The following is a 22179-nucleotide window of genomic DNA, read 5'->3' as shown; positions in this document are numbered from 1 at the left end:
ATGAATCAATCAAATCTGTTTACTTATTGCTGAGTGTTTTGCTGTGTTTACTCCCGAAGCGTTTAGATGAAACTTGGTTATATTTTCTTCATTACATAAATTATTAAATCAAAAAAAGATACTAAATAATTGACATTTAGTAGTTTTATGAAGTGTTATTTACAGAACTTTGAGTCGCCTTGTTGAAGATGAATATTCTACCCAAGAAAAGGTAATGTACTAAATTCTTTCAAAATATATAGTTTGTTGAAATCAACTAGTATGAAATTATTTTCATTAAATGATTAGCATAATACATTTCTGTGTGCTGGAAAAAATTTGTAAATAAGGTTCTGTTTTAATCATTTTTTGCTTGTTTGTAAAATGTATTATTAACATAACTTCTTATAATCTATATAATAAAAGAGCATAATAACTACAAATCAGTATTTAATAATGTACATAATTTTTACAATTAAAATTCGCTTTATTATTTTTCCATGCAATTAATTTTGTTATAAGTACTAGAGATTGCTGTTATATTTTTTTCCCTATTATATGTTTTCCTGTTCTTAGCTGTAGGTTGTAATAAATAATTTGCTGAAATTTTGATTCTATTTACAGCTGGCATGTGCGTACTAAACGCAATATTGAAAGAGTACGCCGTGATGAAGCTAAAGCTGCTGAAGAAGAAAAAGAACTGAAACGTCGAATTCGTCTTGCGGTAAAAATTGTCCTTAAATAAAAATTTTTTTTCTAAAGATTATACCCGTTGGAGGAGATTTCTGTATTGTGATCTGTGGCCGAATAATTGCCAAATCTTGAAACTTCCGGGCAGTGCCCCCGCGAGAAACTAAAAAAACATCACAGAAAGGGACCAACTCGAAAGGTATAACTCGTAGCCACCGCCTACATGTTTTTTTTAAAAAAAATTTGCAAGTTTAAAATCTATTTGGCACCTTGACGATTGTAGTTGGCGCAACAGATCACGATACGGAAATATCTCCACCCGCTTATTCAAAACCATTTTGATGTATTTTTTTTTAATATCCAGACTTGTTATTGATGTTATAGTACAATAAAAAAGTACTATTCTCATTAACCTGATTGTAACGAAGAATTGCCTAACTATTAGTGATGCTGAATTGCGCTGTTAGGTTTTGCTGGTATTATGAAAATATGTGGAAATTTAATACACAGATATCATTATTCTGGTTATAGTTTTTATAACCTTCCAAAGTGGAATAATTCAAATATATTTGTAAATTTTATTCTTAGGTTCAAGTCTATTCTTATTATTTTAATATATTCTATTTTAAACCTATTTCTTAGATTCTTTAAAACTTTTTATATCTCTTATGGAAGGTTTTCATATCAATACCTATGCTAAACTGGTCATTAAATGGGGCAGTGGCACAGAAATATCAATTAAGTATTTTCAATCATTTTATAGTTTTTCAATCCTTTTTCAAGCAGTTAGTGATATTCAATTTTATTTGGTGCTGTAAATCCTAATATTTTATTACAATATTATTTAATGAAGCAAAAATTGGAAGAATATATGAATTTTTAACTGTTTGCTGTTTAAAATTTTATTTTAAAAGAATTATTGATGTGCAACATTTTTAGGAAGCAAAATTTATCAACATTGATGAGCAGCTTTGCCACATCAAGGAATTTATGTAGTTTGTAATTTTCACTTTTTTCAATAATAAAAACACTATGGTATGTCATAAGATAAAACTTGACCATTTGTCTTTTGCATTTTTTTGCTACTCTCACAAATATTAAACTATTGAAATTTATATTGTTATGCGACCACAATTTTTATTGTTAATTGTTTGTTTTTTCCGTTTTATACTTTGTTATCTTAAAATTGAAGACATTTTTGCAAATCTGAAAAATTTAGCTTAATTTTTTGTGGGTTTCTTTCTTTATTGTCCAGTTTGTTAGTTATTGAAATTCAAATGTGTATAATCTATGCATGTTGTTACTAACTTTATCTGTGAAGCTACTAAAGCAAATCTGTACAGATATTTCCTTACCAAGTAATATTTCTCCATTATATTGAGAAAATTTATTTGCAGTGTAGCAGAGCAATTAAATTCGACCTTGAAATCTATTAAAATCAAACCTCGTTAAAGCAAAATTGGCAAGACTATCATAATTATTTCATGTTAACTAGATTTCATTTTGTCCGAGGCGCCATGAAAACAATTTTTTGTGTACTAGTAATAGATATTATGCACTACATTAATGTATGTAAGCTATACTATTATGCACTAAACAACTTAAAATAATCTTAAAAATTTTAGTTTTATTTTTTAATATAATTATAGAAAAAAAAAGTAATATGTTTTACCTTTTCTTTTATGGTTATTTATTTCAAAGGTTGATTCTAGCTGATTTTTTCGATGTACAGTGCAGAACCCGTTATCCGGAAATCAGAAAACCGGAAAACCAAAAAACCGGAACAAAATTCGATAAATTTTCCCGCCATTTAAAAAAAAATTTTTTTTTCTTCATAAGATTTCAGGATTTTTCTTTCTTTTTAGAAAGATGTTTACCTTCCCATCATTTTGGAAATAATCATTAGTGTATTACTTCATCGTTTTTTCTTCTTTTTAAGATTATTTCCCCCAATTTTTTTTTTAGTTGGGTTTAACATTAAAAAAAACGGCTTTTTGTAGTGATTCAGAAAAGCGGAAAGATCAGTTATCCGGAATAGCGATGGTCCCGATCCTTCCGGATAATCGGTTCCCTACTGTAATTCTTTAATTTAAAATTTTTTTTTAGTATATGTATATATTTGATTTTTGTTTGTCTATATTAGGAGCAAGAAGCCAGGACAGATCTATTGCGAAAGAAAGCTAAATCTGATACATCCTTAACAGGGTCTGATAATGAAATACCATTTACAAGATCTAACACTGAATCTTCAAAAATTTATGATGCCAATAAACACATTAATTTTTTCCAAGAAATGGAGGATGCTGGTGTAAGCATTATTTATTATCATATTTATTTAATATTTAAATTATTGTAAATTGTGAATCAAAATATATAATATTGAAATACAACTGATTCTCTTTTCCAATTTGAACTCAAAAGTGAGGGAATAAAAGTTTGTATAAACCAAGATTGAAATTAGAATAATTTAAAAATAAGCACTGTTTTGTAAAAAAGAAGAAAAAAAATTATTACTATTTCAATATTAAACAAAACAAAAAAATGTACATAAAACTTTTTTAGAATTTTAAAGATGTATGTGTTATGAATTTCCAATTAATACTAAAATTTACTATAAATAACTCGTATATTTATAGTAAATTTTCTTATTAATTGGAAATTCATAAAAATGTAATTTACATTCACATTACATCTCTATATTGATTCACTTAAAATATTTTGTGATAACTGTTTGCTTTAATTTTTCATTATAAACAAGATCTTCAATAGCATAAAATATTTTTAAAATTAATCTGACATTTAAAAAAACCTTCTTATATTATATTATTAATCACTTTTAAGGCTTAAACAGGGACACATATTGGTTTTTGCTACATCAAATTTTGAATTAACCGAAGCATTGGACAGATCTTAGAAACAGATAGAATTTTAACAATAGTTTCAATTGGGAATTGTTAGGGAACTAGCATCAGTTTCTTGTGTTTAGAAGTGTTAAAATTATCCATGTTTAAATTAAAAAGAGTCAGCTGTATTTTATCTTAAATTTTTTTTCTGGAAATCATTCAGTATATTGATTTAGTTTTTTTTCATGTTTTTTGAGCATAATTAGCTTCAGTTATTCATATTTATTCTTTTTTAGCTAATTCTGTTATTTTTTAAAGTAGCTGTACTAGTTATTTCTGTTTTTATATATTTATTTTTCTAAAATTCAATAATAAGTTTCCTTAACTCCTTAACATTGATTTATATCAATTTTATTTAAATCAATATAAAAAGAAAGAAATCATCAGCAAGAATATAAAAAAATCATCAATTTAAAAACTTACAAAGCATTTTTAAGAAAATCTCAAGCTTTATTGCAATTATTGAGTTGAGTGGATCGAAATAAGTTATATAATCATTAATAAAAACACATTTTTTTAAATGCTTCATTTTCTGATTTTAATTGATATATATTTAATTGATTGTCATTTGTTCTCCTTTTATTGTTAATTTCCTTATTTTATTGTTAATTTCCTTATTTTATTGTTAATTGTTGTTTTATTGGTAAAAAAGAGCAGCTTTAAATACTTTTGCAGTTCTATTTAATCAATGAGTCTTTTACCTTAATTTAACAACCAAAAGCTTAATTTTTTTTTTTATTCGATAGAAGGTATAAATAAATTAAAACGGTGGTTGAACTCTATAAATACTTATTTGAAATTCCATATAGTCTAGGATTGTTCAACTAATCAATAATTTTTTTTTCTTTTTTCATCTTGCATTTTATTTAAATTTTAGGAGTTTTTTTTATCTAGTTATTTAGAAAAACTTCTGTCCATTATTGTTTAGTTTTTTTAATTAGTTTTTGCAAAATAATTTTTTTATCAGTTATTCCTCATTGAATTTTTCTAGTCAATTCAGAATATGCAAGCTTTTTCAAAACTTATTTTTTTATTATATTTTTACACAAAACAGACCTGTTGATTTCTTTTACCCTATATATGATATTCTAAATTTCATGTAATTTATTTCCTAATGTGATTTTCAGAAAAGTATTCTGGTCTATCACAGAAATCTAAACAATTTTTTTATAATTTCCTAAATAATCGGGTTTTTAAAATTTTATTTTTTGATTGATACCTCTTACAAAAATATGATACACTGATGATATGATACCTCTTGATACACTGCAATATGTTATTTCTACATTTTTTATAATTTATTTATGAACTTTTGAACGACTTAGAAAATATTGATATTAAAATAACAAATATTATCCCTTCTATTTTTGAATACTTTTTTAAATTTCATGATAAATATCTTATTTAAAAGAAATTTTATTTTTTTTAAATTTCATGATAAATATCCATTTTAAAATAAACTAAATATACTTTTTCACAAAAATTAAGCCTGTGCTCAAATTTTTATTTAAATAGGCATCAATATTGAAATCTTAGACTAGCCTTTGGCCTAACAAACAAGTGTATGAAAGTTTTTGTTGATCTAATGATCTAATATTAATAAATTGTAATAATTATAACAGAAAAATATTGCGTAAATATTTTGTTTTGTTTTGTTAAATGTAATTAAGAATCAAATAGGTTTGTGGAAGTCAATCATTCAATATTTGTTTTATAATAAGTAATCTTCTAGTTAGCTGCATACTATTGTATATTTAACAATTTGTCCACTAGTGTCACATATTTTTTTAAAAAATTTCTATTAATTCTATTGGACCCTTAATATAATAAGTGCATGCATATAATTTAAGTACCTATTAGCTAAATATAAAAATTTTCTTGAAAAAAAATTTCTTTTTGAAAAAATAAATGTTTTTTTTTAAACCTGCTACTAAAATAAAATAAAAACTACTACTAATGTTTTTTATAATTTCTCTTAGCTTTAATTTAATTTGCCATTTTAATAAAATTTTATTATTATTATTTTTAAATCTGTACAGAACATTGCTATTTTATATTAAAGTCCTATGTTAACTTGTTTTAAAATTTTAAATGATTATATTTTTATTTGGAAATATGAAAACTCGATGGCCACATAGCATCTGCTTGTTTCTACTGTATTGACTTTAAGAATTGCATGATTATTTATCCTTTTATCAGCAAATTTATTTTATTGAAGAATAAAAAATCTTTTTACTACTTATTTATGAAAAGTTTCTTTATTTTCATTTCTAAATCCACGTTATATGAATTTAAATGTAAATAGTGCGGATAAACTTTTGTATTACTTATTATGTGTTGAAAAATTTTTATCCAGTAGCTGGCTACGTAATATATATATTTTTTTCATAAAGAAATTTAAACATAAGTAACACTTTTGACCATTCGTTGATATGTTAAATAATTAAATTAATTTTTAATCCTGTTAAATTATTTACTAACCGGTTAATAAAATTATTACTTTGTCACGATTTCAAAGTTCTTTAAATTTATTTATTTTGTAATAAAAATTGTCATTAAGGAAAATTGAAATAAAAACATAAAGAATTTATCATATTTTAATATTTTGTTTAATTTTGATTTAGGGATACAGTGGAGGTGTTAATAAAGAACATGAAGAAGAAGAGAAAGCTCGGAAAGAAAAATATGAAAAGGACATTGGGTTACTGACTTACTTAGGCCAAAGTTCTTTAGAAGCAAAAGGTAAAACAGAAAAAAAAATTATAATATATATTTTAATATAAGTTTTGATAATTTTTTTTCTAAAAAATGGTGCCATTAATTTTCAACTGTGCCAAAACTATATTTTTGAACGAAATTAAAATTAATGTAATTTTAAGATTTTTTTTTAAGATACTGGGTTACTGATTTACTTAGGTTAAAGCTCTTTAGAAGCAAAATGTAAGACAGTGGAAAATTATTTACAAAATATATTTAATTATACGCTTGGATGTTCTTAATGTAAGTTATTATTTTTATTTATTTATATACTTATTTATTATTTTCTTTTGAAAAAAAGTTGCTATTAAATTTTAACTGTGCTAAAACTAATGAGTTTAAAAAATTACTGTGATAAAAAGCATTGGAATACTGACTTACTTAGGCAAAGACAAATGTGAACGAACTAAGTTTTGTCTTCGGCAGACGCTTCTTCCTTTATTTGTCCGAAATGAATATTCTGCATTTAGCAGAATAGGCTAAATACCAAATATTTGTATGTTGCATCTCTAATTTAGTAGCAGCAATTGCTGTTCATTTTTGAAAATGTAATTTTTTTTAATGATAATTTTACTGTGTAGAGCATAATCTTGTATCTATTTTTACAATTTAAAAACTCCTTGAAAAAGTTTTTTGCAATAACAGGATCCTATTTGCACAAATTCACAAAAGCAGGACCCTGGTTGAAAGAATGTGACTTAACGTTTATTTTATAGTATTCCCAAATTATGAGTAATTTTTTCACAACTTTACAAAAACAGGACCTTTCACAAAATGTCTGGACAGACCCCTGTTATTTAAATTTATGTTATTTATTATCTTGGTCTAGTTTCAAAAATAATATAGGATACACAAAAACAATACTCTTCTTTCTTTTACACATTTCTATTTAAATAAATAAATAAAGGTCTATGATTTTTTCTTAAATTATTTAATTGAAGTAGCCTGATAAATGTTAGATTTATTTAATTTTTTTTTAAAAAAGAAAACTGATTTTTCTTGTAAAAGTACTAAATTTTTCTTTATTTTAAATTGTTTTTATTTAAAACCACGTTATTTAATGAATATAGAAAATAGTTTTTGCGTGAATATAAAAAATAAAATAAACTCTCAAATATAACAATAAAATAAAAAATAAAATTAATAAAAACTGACCTTGTAGGGAAAAAAATTTCTTTTCAATTATAATGCTAGGAAGCTAAAATAAATAATAATAAAAAGTTGTTTGTGGTATTAAAGTGTCAATCAGAATTTTCAAAATCAATTATATAGCTGAAGCTATGTTGTCTAACAAATCTAACATAACTTTTAATACTATTTGGATTTTTTGTATAAAATATCTATATTTTTAAAGTATTCATAAAAAGTATTATACTTCTTTAATTTCATAACATACTTCTTTCTTGTTAGACTTTGAAGCTAAATTTATTTAAGAATATTATTCAAATGATTTTCAGGCCACAGAAGCAGTTTTATTCTTGTATTTCTGAATATCACTGTACAGATATTTATTTTTACCATTAAATTATATGAAAACATGAAAATTTTAATTATTTGAAACCGTAAGTCTGTTTCTATCTTTCGTTTTTTTTTTAAATTTAAATGAATGAAATATTTTCATTATGCATTTTAATATTTATTTTTTTTCCTTCTTAAATGACCAAAATTATTAAGAGGTTAAAAATTTTAAATCAGTGTGTGTTTAGAAATTTATCTTTTGTTTTATGAAATAAGTTCATCAATTTGTATGATTGTTCTCAATGGATATTTTTTTTCAGGCGAAGCTCCTTGGTATCTCAAGTCTAGTTCTGCTGTGTTGTCACCAGATGGGTTAGTTTTTTCACATTCATTATAATATTAAATTAAAATGAAATCTAATCAATATAATTTTCTGATGGTATTATCTGACATTGTTTTATTTTTTAAAATATTTCTTATTATAGTATATATTAAAGTAATTTATTCCAGCAGAGGCATTTTTTTTTCTTTATGAAAGTGTTACTTAGAAAAATGTTAATATAGAATCATTTAAAAAAAATTTCATACTGTTATGATTTTTTATATGAAGTAAGAGTTAAATTAATCTTTTTTTTTTCATGTGTAACATTACATTATTTGAAGAGTATTAATTTATTAACATAATCTAAAAAAAATTTATCCGATAAATAATACCCAGTTTTGAATTTAAAAGAAAATATTAAAGGGAGTTGAATCATGGACAAATAAAGACACAACTTTGTTCATTTAAATTCAGTTTATTATTTAGAACATATAGATCCACCAAAACGTCCTCCACGAAGTCAATTTTTCCTAAATATTTGATCTAGGGATGTCTTCTGGATTGGTTCAAAATTGCAAGGCTATGGAATCGAACATTAGTAGTCGTAAACCCCAAAATTGGGTCGGCTGTTCAACAACAGTTATAAAATAAAATATTAAAAAAAGGACCACAGAATAACTTTTGATTAAATGATCGGATCTTCATGTTCTAGAACTTAATGGTTCAAGGTGAGAATCTCAAATATGCTAATTAATTAATACAGATGATATTTTAAGTTACAAAATCAGATACAAAAACATTCTCTCTCTGAACAAGCATAGGTTTTTTTCAACAGATTCGGATTTCTGACCTCCAAAATATAGCCACAATCTGGGAAATATGGTCTCAATAGTTTGGTCAAGAGAGTGTTCAAAAGTTTGGGCCCCTTAATGTTAGTTTTACTCTTTGCATATTTTGGCTATATCTCAAGAACTTTTCAAGCAAATTGAAAACTTTTTGTGCACAATTATAAAATTTGTTAATCCTAAGATAATTACATACAAATATAACTTCGAGTAAATATTTTTAATATTTTATTTCATTACAGTCAAAAAAGTTTTAAACTGTTAAATTTAATTTTTTTTTAATATTTCAAAGAATTTTTTTTACATTTTTACTCTGCAAAATTCTTAAGTTGGGCAAATTGTTCTTAATTTTTAACTTAGAATTTTCTTCAAATTTAATTTCTCAGGAGCTATTCAACAAATGTAAAATTAATTTTTTTTAAAATGATGTAAAAAATTGTATATTTTATAGTTCAAAATTTTTTTTGACTATCATTAAATAAAATTAATAAAAGATAATAAATATTTACTATAAATTATTTTTATATGGAAATTATATTTGAATAAATCATTGTTATAATTGTGTGCAAAAATTTTTCAATTAACTTAAACATTTCTTCAAATATGGCTAAATTGGCAAAAAGTAAAATTTACTTTAAGGGGTTCAAATTTTGGACCGCTCTACTGACCAAACAATTGGGGCCATGTTTCTCAGATTGCGGCTACCCCCGATATCTTAGGGGTCAGAAATCCAACTCTGTCAAAAAAAAGGTATGTTTATTCAGAGGAAGTAAGTCTTTGTGTCTGGTTTTGTTACTTAAAATATTGTCTGCACTTATTAATTAACATATTTGAGGTCACCCCCTTGAGCCATTATCATTGAGTTCTGGAACGGGAAAATCAGATTATTAGATCAAAAATTATTTCATGGTGGTCTGTTTAGTTATTTATTTATTTTGCATGCTGTGCTTGCGCAAATTCATTAGATTAACCCAGATAGTGAAAAATTGTTTCTTGCATTTAAAAATATTAAAAAGGATAATGGAAAAATATTAAAAAGAATAATGGAGTTGTTATTATGATTAATTTGCATAGCAAGGAGAAATTCTTAGGAGTATCTGAAATCCTGACATCTTACGAAGAATCTTTTGTTGTTGACTAAACGTGGAAGAATAAGTGTGATAAAATTCTAACACTTAGTTTCTATACAAAATCAAGCAACTCAAATAAAAACATGCCTGTTTAAATTAAGAAAAATTGTTCAACCATAACCTTTTTTTTTTGTTGCTAATATCATATTTTTAAAGTTAGATTTTAAGGTGTGATATGGCACTTTTCAAAAGATTTAGAGAAATCTGGGAAAAAATTTACAAAACTTTTTACTTAACTAGAAGCAAAGAAGATGCCTGCTCTTTCATTCTTGATTTTCTCATGTATTACCTTTCTGTGAGATGATTATTGGAGTTATTAGTGATCTTTCTTGACATCATTAGAAAAGAGAAACATCATTTCCTATACCAGGTATCGTAAGTCATGCTAGGTGGACGGACAAAGCAATTCATATGCTCAAAATATGTGCAATTATCTAATTGAAAAACTCTTTAAAAGGATTGTATATTTTTCTTTCCAGAATGTGCATTTGAGATTAGTATGTATCAGCAAAGAAATTAAAGCACCTTGTCGTGACTTTCTATTAATGCATAAACTGATAAATTATCAGGATATTGATAAAAAAATCAGTAAAGTTGCTGGTGTATGGGAAAAAAAGAAAAATAAATTTAAATCATCACTGGCATTTGGATCTTCATACTGTGGCTTTAGGCTCACCTTAATTATCTAATAATAGTTAAGACAAATATGACCTAAGCTATGTTGGCAGCAAATATGAAAAGGAAATAAATCATCAAAAGATATACATTTTGCACCAAAATAATTTTCATAGCAAACTTTTTTTTGTAGAGTTTCTTTTTCCTTCTTTTAAATCTTGCTACTAAAACTTTCAAGAGATTTTCTAAACAATATAGGGAGATAATCCTGATTATAAAAGTGGAATGGGAAAACATGAGTGGCAGTTGTAAATGATGCTGCAAAAATTTTATGCAAGAATGCAATAATATTCCCTCAAAAGAGGAAAATGAAAAACAATATATTTAACAGATCGTTGCTGAAGACAGTTACATAATTGATACTAAATCCACTTTTAGAAAAATATTGTTCCATTAGATTCTATATAAATTATTCATTGTGGTTTTCTGGTAAACATCAAGTCCGATTCAAGTAAAAGTTTGTTCAGTCTATTTTTTGTTGTTAGTTGAAACAATATTAATGGTTGAGAATAGCAAAATTTTCATTTTTGGAAAGTAGCATACAGCAAAGTGTCACCTTAGTTTAGTATTTAAGTCTAAATATTGTGCATTAGAGCTGATTCTCTTTAGATTAATTGCTGCTGTGCCCAGAAATTCTTTCAGAACTTTATATAAATATTTTTTTGTTTGATTTCTTATGAAAGTTTTTATAAAAAATTGTATTTGTTCTAGGAAAGAAGAAACACCGCATTCAAAACAAAAATCTAGAATTGATCCCTTAGTTGAAATGAATAAATTCTTGTCAATGAAACAGAAACAATCAGATGGTAAAGTAACATATATACATGAAAAGGTATTTTTTATTTTATTGTTTATTAGATATTTTTCAAAGTATTGTGTCACTCTGTTTGTGTGGTGGATTTTATCTTTGATTCAGCTTAGGTTGAGGTTCAATCCCCAGTGCTAGGGGCCTTTTTGGCCCGCATTTCCCCCAATTGTTTCTCGATGGTTGATAATTCACTCGAATGTAAAGTCTCTGGCAGTTTCAGAGCTGCGAAAGTCTGTGCTCAGTTGAGTGGTTGGAGAGCATGCTACGGAGATGGTGTGATTGCTACCACCAACTGCCTTCTGATCTAAGTTGTTGTAGTGTATTGCTTGTATGTGCCTGTATCCTAGAATCATTATTAAGGATAAATAATATATAACTCTTTTATGGTATTAACAATCATAGCAATTAAAGTATTGCATTTCTTACCTTTTTTATCTTTTTTAATTTTGCCCATGTATAGAATTTTAAACAAATGTATCATTAGTTATATAAAAATAGTTATTAATCCCTTTTCTATTAGTCAGCAACAAAATAATTTAAATATCACTTGAAACTAAAGAAATTTAATCATGTTAATTTTATAAAATGCATTAAACCTGATACGTTTTAAGAAAAATTTTGCATTCCTTTAAATTCAAAACGGAATTAATATACAGTAGAGAACCGATTATCCGGAACGGTCGGGACTATCGCTATTCCGGATAATTGATTTTTCCGGTTTTCTGAATCGCTACAAAAAGCCGTTTTTTTAGTGTTAAACCCAACTAAAAAAAAAAAAAATATTTGGAAATAATCTTAAAAATAAGAAAAAACGATGAGGTAATACACTAATGATTATTTCTGAAATGATGGTAAGGTAAACATCTTTCAAAAAAGAAAGAAAAATCCTAAAATCTTATGAGGTAAAAAAAAACAAATTTTAAAAATTGCGGGAAAATTTATCGAATTTCGTTCCGGTTTTTTGGTTTTCCGGTTTTCTGATTTCCGGATAACGGGTTCCGTACTGTACTTAAAGTAACAGAAAGGCTTATATATCTATCAATCAACTTTAAAATGTTTTTCAGTATGAATTTTACTTTTAAAAAATGTGAAAAATAAAGTTACTATATAAATTAATTTTATTGAAATTTTTGCAGTTATAATAATAAAATGGAAAGCAAAAAAAAACAAAATCAGANAAAAAAAAAAAAAAAAAAAAAAAAATAGGATTTTTAAGAATGTCCATATCTCTATGAGTATTTAAGCTAGTTTTATGAAATTTTATGCATTTGTTGCATATGATAACCAAAGTAATTGATACAAGTCGTAAGCTTATTGCTGTATTTTTTGGCTCAGGACGTTCAAAAACACTATTCATGGCTATATATATCGTAAAAATTTGAACACCGTATGCCAAAAAATATAGCCATAAACTTGTATCACAAATAATTGTTATAATCCTTATTTCTATTATTCATTTACTTAATATACTATAAATGGTTATAATATGCAATAACTGCACAAAATTTCTTAAGCCTACCTTAAATATTCGTGGAAATTTGGACATTTTTATAAAAAAACTAATTTTTCTTGCCTTAAATTTTCGTACTATAATAGCAGAAATATTCAATAAAATTAAACAAACTTTATAGTAATATTGTAATTAATAATAAAAATATAATTTTAAATTTTGAAAGAAATTCATTAACAATTGAAAAAGTTATGAGTATTTAAGTAAGCTTTTTATTCTGTGCATGCAAATAAAACATTAAAATTTTTTTTTTCATACTTTTGTTGTTAATTGTATTTAGTAACTTATGGAAAAAGTCCAATTTGTATATCTTGAAAATTTAAAAAGTTTCTAGAAATTTTGTTAGCAACTTTTGTAATTTTTTATATTCCATAAATTTTATTTTGTATCATATAACAAAATTTAATGACTTATGATAATACCTAAAATAATGGTCCGAACAATGAAATGTGATGGTATTAGAAAAGAAAACGTGTGAAATAAAACATAATTTAATAGGGGTTGGTCTTATGTAATGTTGATGACATTTTTAATAAATCTTGTTTAATAGTGCAAAATGAAATTTATGGAAAATCCTTTAGTGTTCAAAGCTTTCTTTCCAAGTTTACAAAAACTACATAGAAAATTGAATGAAATTTTTTAAATTTTCAAGATAATGCTCATTTCTTGTGCAATTTTTTTAAAATTATATTTTTATTATTAATTAAAAACTATGCTGAAAAGTTTTATTAATTTTATTGAAATTTTTTAAGTTGTAATTATAAAATGGAAAGCAAAAAGAAATAGATTTTATAAGAATGTCCATACCTCTATGAGTATTTAAGCTAGGTTTATGAAATTTTATGTATTTGTTGCATGTGATAACCAAAGTAATTGATACAAGTCATAAGCTTATTGCTGTATTTTTTGATACAGGACGTTCAAAAACACTTTTATTTGTTTGTTATATTTTGACGGTCTCTCAAACCTCTAAAAGCTTTAAATTTAATTGATGTGTATGAGAAATTGTATGACCTAAACATTTCTTAAGTTATAAAATAATTTTATGAGTATTTCTTGAGAAATATGAAAAAAATGTGTTAGTATAGAAGAGTTTTCATAATTTCTTCATTAATGACTTGAAGCATGTAATTATAATTATTTCACAACTCCTTATCAATTTATGTTCATTTCATTTTTTTATAATTCTTGTACTATTCATGGCTGTATATTTCTCTATTTTTAAATTTTCACAATTAAATCATGTCTTTGACCAAAAAGTAACGATTATAACAATAATCTCTGTTTTATCACAATCATTATTAAGTACACTTTACTAGAAATTCAACTATAAAATTAAATCTTTTTTTGTTTGTTTACTTCTAAATTTGTGATATTAAACTTTTCAATATTACTAAATTGCCTAATTCTGTTATATAGTTGATTCAATGACACACAGTAGAATGTTCTAAGCAACATTTTCAAGAATATGAGTAAATCAGCTTTAATGTTTAGACCTTGACAATAGAACACCAAGATCATGCTTTACCTATATTTGTTGTCCGCAAGCCTCCAAGTAGTGAAATCAATAAGTCTCAAAATTCATTTTCATTGCTTACAGATGAAATTAATAAATTCGTAAAATTACATTGAGACTATAGCAAATATTAGAGAGTAATTGTTTGGAAAAGGTTAGTAGACACTGTCTGCGGTTGTGGCAGAGGCACTTTTAAGTTTACTTGTGATATGTTTTTAAAACCAATGATCTAACTGAAGTGGTGCATAGGTGGAATGTTTTAGATACAGTTTTGAAAGTTATGTTTGGAAACTGAAAATACCAGGTATCTTCCGACTGAATGGCTATACTTATAGGTCTCCATTAGATCAAAGGGAAAATGCAGGTGCCAGAATATTTTCAGAAATGCTTACACTTTATTAAAATCTAAGACCAAATACAACACCGTTTAAAGGCGTGGAAAACTTCAATAATGCCGTTATAGTGCCTGATTGCAGCAATTCAAGCAGCTGCAAACTTTGATGAGCCAGTATCTCTGAGACTTAAAAGTTGTAAGGAAAAACCTAAGGCCATTGACTATGGAAACTTGTTAGCTGTTTATTGCAAATGCACTTGGAATCTTCTTCCACTCCAAAATAGTCAAAGTCTGCCACTCATTATTTTTTCTCTCACTATATTGGAAAAATAGACAAATTTGAGAAAATAAATCATACTGATATAAGTTACCTCAAATTTTTCAATATTGTCACTTAAAACCTTCTACCCCACATCACCTAATCATAGCTGAGCACCTAGTTCCAATTTTAGGGCTCTATGTTATAACAGCCATAGCAGGAATGCTTCGTAATTTTGACCCTGAATAGATGATGTAGACATCGCCAAAGATGGTTCCCTTATTTTCAAATTTTCATGCCACAATAAACAGGAGCTGTGACAGAGTGCATCTTGTTCCTTATGCCTGCCTGTTGCTTTGCTGGCTACCAGGATTACAGTCCCTTACTCCCAGTTCTCCAACCAGCAGTATGAGCAACGCATTAGCCGACTGTCCCATCTGAGCCCGAGAACTTTTTTCCATTAAATTCTTCAGTTATTCCAATTAAAATATATAAAAAAGTTTCTGAATAAATTATCATTTATTTTGAGTAAAATGTTTATATTGATGTAGATAATAATGTAATACAGATTTGTAATTAATTTCTTATCAATATTTTAATTAGGAGAAATCAAATACCAGTAATAATTCAAGCAAAAATGAGTCACCTCCCAAGAAGCTCTCCAAAATAGAAGAGCTTAGAGCAAAACGTCTGAAAAGAGAAGCAGAAGAGAAAAGAAAGTCACAACAATTTTTGGAACACCTTAGTAAAGGTACCTCTAAAACAGATGAAGTCATTCTTGATGATAGAGCTAGAAAATACAACTCCCAATTTAATCCTCATCTAGCCAGAAATAATTTGTATACCAGAGAATATTAATGAATACAAAGAACATTCATTATTTGTATAATTTGTACATGTCTGATGTAAATATTTGAGATCAATATATTTTTATTGTACCATGTTTTTAGAGCTCTTTTACTTAGAGTTGCGCAGTAGTATTGTGGTATCTAGTTTTTATTTAGATTTGTATTTTAACAATAGAGAAATTAAAGAAACTAAATTGACTCTGTAAAAATTTCAAACTTTTGAAAAATCTGTAAATCTCGATATTTCCTCTTTTTTTATAGTTGTACATGCGTAATAAAGAGAAGTCATAAAATTAATCAGAATGTATCGTTTTGTAAAGGAACAATTTTGAACTATTCCGGTAAATTACTTTTGACTACTTTTACAAGAATGGTTTAGAGTTCTTAGATTTTTTTTGTGAAACTTGTGAGGTTCTTGTTTTGTATTTACACACTAGGTTGTTATACACTTTATTTTATTTGTAGACACTTACAGTATTTATCTTCTTCAGGTAAATACTTGTAACACCACATAGGGTAAATATAACACCTAGGCAATGGCAATATTTTGTCAATGCCAAAAAAGAATTTATTGGCATAAAATACTGTGGTACAGAATTTTAATAAACTGACTCTACTTTAAACCAAATATTTCAAATACCACTTAAATATTTTAATTACTGTATCATTTCTTCGTGTAGAGATAACCAGTTAAAACTGCATGTGGATAATCTCACTTAAATTATTATGGTACAACATATTGAAAATAAAGTAATTGACGCAATTTGCTTAAAACTGAGATTACTGTTGATAAAATACTGATACTATTTAAGAATTGTATTTCTTGTACATTTCGTACCACCTAGATTTTATCATAGAATCAGACTAATAAAACCACTTGTGGCAGAGGTTTACTGTGTATAAAAATAAATAAAAAATCACACATGAGAATCCATGTGTTACTGTTACCCATCCAAGTATAACTTAGCTTTTTTTTAACATCTTTTAGCCTGTTGAAGTTAGCCAGATGATCCTCCTTCACCCTGAATTTTCAATAAAATTTAATCAGCACATTAAAACCCTGAAACACACATGTGATGTAAACAACGCATTAACAAAAAAAGTTGTTATTTTTTTTATGGTTACCTACTATTTAAGCTTTGGAAAAATACTGTGTTTGTATTTCAGATCAAAATCTAAATATTTTTATTGTCAGTATATGGTAGTAAACAAACTATCTTGTTTCTTCAAAATAAATTCTAAAAATGATAAAGTATTGATGCCACTCATTAGTTTTTGAAAGAGGAACATTCACGCTAAATTTTCTTTAATGAACAATTGTGTTGTGAAATTTAACTTGTTAATTCAAAAAGATTACCTTAAATAAATGAATAAACTATTTACTTATGTGTAAGCAGAATTAGCACACAACAACTATTTCAACTAGTAAATGCCAAATTTTAAAAACACTGAAAAGAAAATGTTTTAAAAAAGAATTATGAGTTTTGATCTGAAATTCATGCAATATTTATCTATTTAATTATCAGTATTTAGTTTTATCCCCTCGTAATTTAATAATATGGGTAGCGAGTAAACATTTTATTTAGTTTCAGAAAATTAGCTTTAGAAAAGACATCTTTTAACATTTAAACTAGCTTTATTTAAAATATTGTAAAAATACATATGTTTTCTAAATTAGACTGGAAATTTTGAAAAATTAATAACAGAAAAACAGCTAAGGTTAAAAAAAATAAAGCAGCTCTTCTAGCAAATTCATGCAAGACGGTATAATTTTTTTCCTCTAGAGCTACTAGATTTTTTTATTTATTTATTTAATAATTTTTTTTTTGACAAATAAGGCTGCAACAATGTAAATGTACAAGTCAAAGAAAAATAATTGAAAATTAAAATATTTTCAAAATATCGATCATCAACCGTAATTTTCGCGTTCTAATGCAATTTTACATTATTTTTCTTTGGTTTATAAGTTTACTATCTGCAACGCCATCTCTTAAAAAAAATTTGAACTCAAAATAGAATTTCTAAATACTAAATGTTATGCCCTGTCACACAAATTTGCTGCAAGAATTTAACAGTTTAACCTTAACAGTTTTCCTGTAATAAATTTTTCGAAACTATCATTTTAATTTAGACCACTAAGTTAATATTCTATATTTAGAACTTATCGTAATGTGTTCTGAATTTCGAGTATTTCCGAAATCTCACCAACATGTTCTTTGTCCCCTTATGGCTCTTTCATTCTAAAGAATGCAATTTTATACTTTAAAGCTGGGCAGTCCATTTTGAAATTTATAAGAATGAGTTAGATCCAATGAGCCACATTACATACATGGAGTTCTGTAAGTAGCTCCCTTAATGAATATTTTTAGAATCCTCATCAAAAATAAGGTTACAAACTATTCGCGTTGGAGAACCCTGGTAAATATTTGAGCAAAAGATAAAAAACGCTTTCGAAATCTTAATAATCACTATTGACAAGGGTAGTTCTTAAAACAACTAAATCGGTTCAATTGTCCGAGAAAACAGGAGATGACTTCTCCTGTTTATGCAGCAATAAAACAGGTTTTGACATTTTTTTTTCATAGCTTTAATTCGTCAAATTTCAATGGTGTTCCTATTTAAATTTAGCTTCCTGAAGCATATATATTAAGCAAATATATGAGCATATATATTAAGCAAATCAACTGTTTAATGTGGACCATCCATAAATATTGGCAGGTTGTTAGGTCACCAATTAGGGGCACCAATTAGGGGAATTAATTATCAACTATGTCAACCTTCATCTATCAAAAGGTACCTCAAAATAGAATCAAGGTAACATGTTTTATATACTAGTGATTTGGTATTTAATATTTATAGTGGTAGGGTAAACTAACCAGTGACGGAACACTTAAGCTTCGCTTGCCTTTTAAAAAATCAAAATTCGTAATTTTAGTTAAATGACAGTGTCAACATGTTTGTTACTAATTGCAAAGTATGTAAAAAATTGTAGAGAACTTACAAAATATTGTTTTAAAGTTTTGGAGGTTCAAATAACAAGTAGTAAGAAGACCCAGTGAAGGAACAGCTCTTACCAGTGAATGAACACCCAGTAAAGGAACACTTAACTTTGGTTATTTTTTAATGCTCTTTATGAATTTATAAGCCATACAAATATTTAAAAACAAGCCTATTCTTGAAATTATAACATATAAATACTTGGAAAATGTTAACTTTTTTTTGTAATCATGAATTGAAAATTAAAGTGTCAACATATTAACACATACTGTTCATTCACTGGGAAATCTATGCCCAGTAAAGGAACATGCCTGTTCCCTCACTGGTTAGAAGTTGTTTTTCGTATTTTTAACATACTTTTGATGCGGAACATCACTAAAGGTACAAGAAAATTAAAGTTTATCTTTTATTTTCATTAACTTAGAAAAAAAAACAGTAAAGGAACACTTGTTCCTTCACTGGTTTTTCATCGTTTGGTGATCCAGTGAATAAACACCCCCTTATCTCAGTACTTTATTATGCTATGATGCTTAAAAAAAATAAAACGTAACTTCAATAACTATATTTTGAATTCTCTTTTTCACAGTGAGAAAAATAAAACTATTACATGCAATTAATTCCACTTCAAACATATAAATACAAACACTCACCTTATAATTTTTTCAAAGAAACAAGGTGTTGCAGAGATAATAACAAATTCAAAAATTTTTCCAGAGAAGTCTATTTGACCAGGTAATCCAAAACATTGCTAGATGACTTCCTATTGTTTGGCAGTAAGCTATTGTTACCAATCAATCTAAAGAAAAACTTTCAAATTCTTATTTTTGATCAATATACATGAAATGTTCCTTCACTGGGTAGTGTTCCTTCACTGGTTGGTTTACCCTAGTTACGCCACAATATAAATTATGAAATCTGGCAAAAAAAAAGAGAAAAAAAACACTTTCCTTGATTTTACATTTCCCCCCGACATTTTTGGCTGTTATTGTTGTTAATTTACGTCGCACTAGAGCTGCACAATGGGCTATTGGCGACGGTCTGGGAAACATCCCGGAGGATGATCCGAAGACATGCCATCACAATTTTGATCCTCTGCTGAGGGGATGGCACCCCCGCTTCGATAGCCCGACGACCTGCGCGCGAAGTCGAGCACTTTACGGTCGCACAGTTTAACGAGGAATAATACCGCACACCCTCGTTCCCTACGCAGACTGATCCAAGTGGTAACCCACCCGCACAATGACCGTAGCCAGTGATGCTTGACTTCGGTGATCTTCTGGGAACCGTGTCTTAACGATCAGTCCACTGTGGGACCCGACATTTTTGGATTTTTTACTATTAGAATACGGGACACAATCTAAAAAATATGATCGTATTAATTTAGTCGGCAAAGTGGTCGGTAGGTAAAGATCCTTAATCTTCATTTAGCTTTTTCCGTATTTCGAGCTATCTCGTCACTACACTAATTAAAGAAAGCAAGAACTTTTAAACACAATCATAAAATCCATTTAATCGATCTAAGCAAAATAAATCTTTTTTACTAATTGCTTTTTATTATCTTACTTAATTGTGGTTGGAAAAATCCAAATAGTAAGTTTTTTAAGTTTATACAGTGTAATTTCTTACCATATATAAAAATCTAATGACGGTGTCTTCTTTTCTTGTTTTGGTTGTCATCAGCATACATTTAATAAAAGTCAAAAAGGTATTGTTTTTCTGTAAATATTTTTGTATCCATAATTTAAAGTTATTTTCGTATAAAGCTGCTATTATTACGCTTCTAATGTTTAAAACTATGCGAATTGTTGTTTTTGTTTATTATTATTATAATGTAATTCAGGGCAACATTTTAAGATAAAATTATTTTGAAAGGTGGTCTAATCTTTTTTAACCGCTTTACAATTATTATTTTCATGCAAATAACATTAATATACTGTTATAAATTACAGTTAAAAAGATCTGTTAAATGATTTCGAAAAAAATTTTGTAAATTTAATTTATAGCTTTGAGAGTGTATGCAAAATGAAAAAAAGATTTTCAAACTGTTAATTTGTCTCTAAAATAGCTGAAGAAATGATTATGCGCCCTTCCCAGCGAATCAAGAAATGAAATCAAAGATGTTGAAGTTCAAAGAAAATATTATTTTATTCCACTTATTTTTAAGTTAAAATAATGCTCAATTGCAGCCGAATTACTTATTAAAATTAGTCGCAGATTGAATAGAAATTGTATACATTTAGAACTAGGGTGGATGATTTTATTTTTCGGTGTTGCATTAAAAAATCAGTGTTTTCATAAATTTAGTCCAAAAAATAACTATCCATCTTCGTTATAACCTCTGTGCTAATGTTAAAATATTCAGACAATAAAACTAAGATTTGCCTTTTTTTTTTTTTTTTTTAAAACCTAGAGTTGAAATTTTTATTTTTATATTTTTTAAAGTAAATATTTACTAATGTAATTATTATTATTTTTTTACTATGCATTAAATATTTAAATACACAAATTCTTTGAGTAAATAGGAATTAAGCTATAGTTAGAAATTATTTTTATTTTTAAATTTATAAATTTTAATTCCCCTTTCTGCAATATAGTATTTACAAAGTATGATTATTCTTAACTTTTCTAGAAATTCTAATGTACATTTTTTATTGTTTATAAAATAACTAAATCGACAGTAATGTTGATATCTTTCTCAACATTTTTATTCTTTGAGTAAATAGGAATTTTGCTATATCGAAAAATTATTCTTATATGTATTTATGAAATTTAATTCCTGTTTCTGTTGTGTAGAACAAATAAATCCATTTTTATAAATCTAAATTTTTTTCAAAAGACTACTGCTATGCTGAAGATAACTATTTCCCTGCATTATATTCAAGCTAGAATAAATACATAAAAGAATTTATAACTTAAGCTTTTCTACTTTTTTAATATATAAAATTATTCTTTAATAAAAAATTGATTCAACATTTTTTTTCACCGAACATGAAAATAAATCTTCGAAATTAATTTGAAATAAAAATCATGGTTGAAAAAATGATAGAACAAAATTATTTTGTTTTTATAACGCATTATTTTAATAAGTAATATGAGGCATCTATAATTCACCTTCCACGGCTTATCACTAGTCTCAATTCCCCGTGGT

At 26.4% G+C, this 22179-nt stretch overlaps 1 protein-coding gene across 1 annotated transcript; it reads left to right on the top strand.

Moving 5' to 3' along the window:
- Window positions 1-5: 5 nt before the first annotated feature.
- On the top strand, window positions 6-16131 carry LOC107438785 (leukocyte receptor cluster member 1 homolog). The gene is made up of 7 exons (XM_016051158.4): window positions 6-211; window positions 604-703; window positions 2813-2977; window positions 6197-6314; window positions 8108-8159; window positions 11471-11591; window positions 15790-16131. Exons 1-7 carry the CDS (start codon window positions 189-191, stop codon window positions 16042-16044), a joined length of 834 nt encoding a protein of 277 aa, XP_015906644.1. The 5' UTR covers window positions 6-188; the 3' UTR covers window positions 16045-16131.
- Window positions 16132-22179: the final 6048 nt, after the last annotated feature.

The sequence above is a fragment of the Parasteatoda tepidariorum genome, chromosome 1, assembly GCF_043381705.1.
Source record: "Parasteatoda tepidariorum isolate YZ-2023 chromosome 1, CAS_Ptep_4.0, whole genome shotgun sequence".
In the NCBI taxonomy this organism is placed as follows: domain Eukaryota; kingdom Metazoa; phylum Arthropoda; class Arachnida; order Araneae; family Theridiidae; genus Parasteatoda; species Parasteatoda tepidariorum.
The sequence above is the reverse complement of the archived record's forward strand: the minus strand, read 5'-3'. Positions and strand labels throughout refer to the sequence as shown.

Coding starts and splice junctions, on each gene's coding strand:
- LOC107438785 (XM_016051158.4), top strand. CDS start 189: ATGAATATTCTACCCAAGAAAAG. Junction 6,315..8,107: donor AAGTTCTTTAGAAGCAAAAG/GTAAAACAGAAA, acceptor ATTTTTTTTCAG/GCGAAGCTCCTTGGTATCTC. Junction 8,160..11,470: donor GCTGTGTTGTCACCAGATGG/GTTAGTTTTTTC, acceptor TATTTGTTCTAG/GAAAGAAGAAACACCGCATT.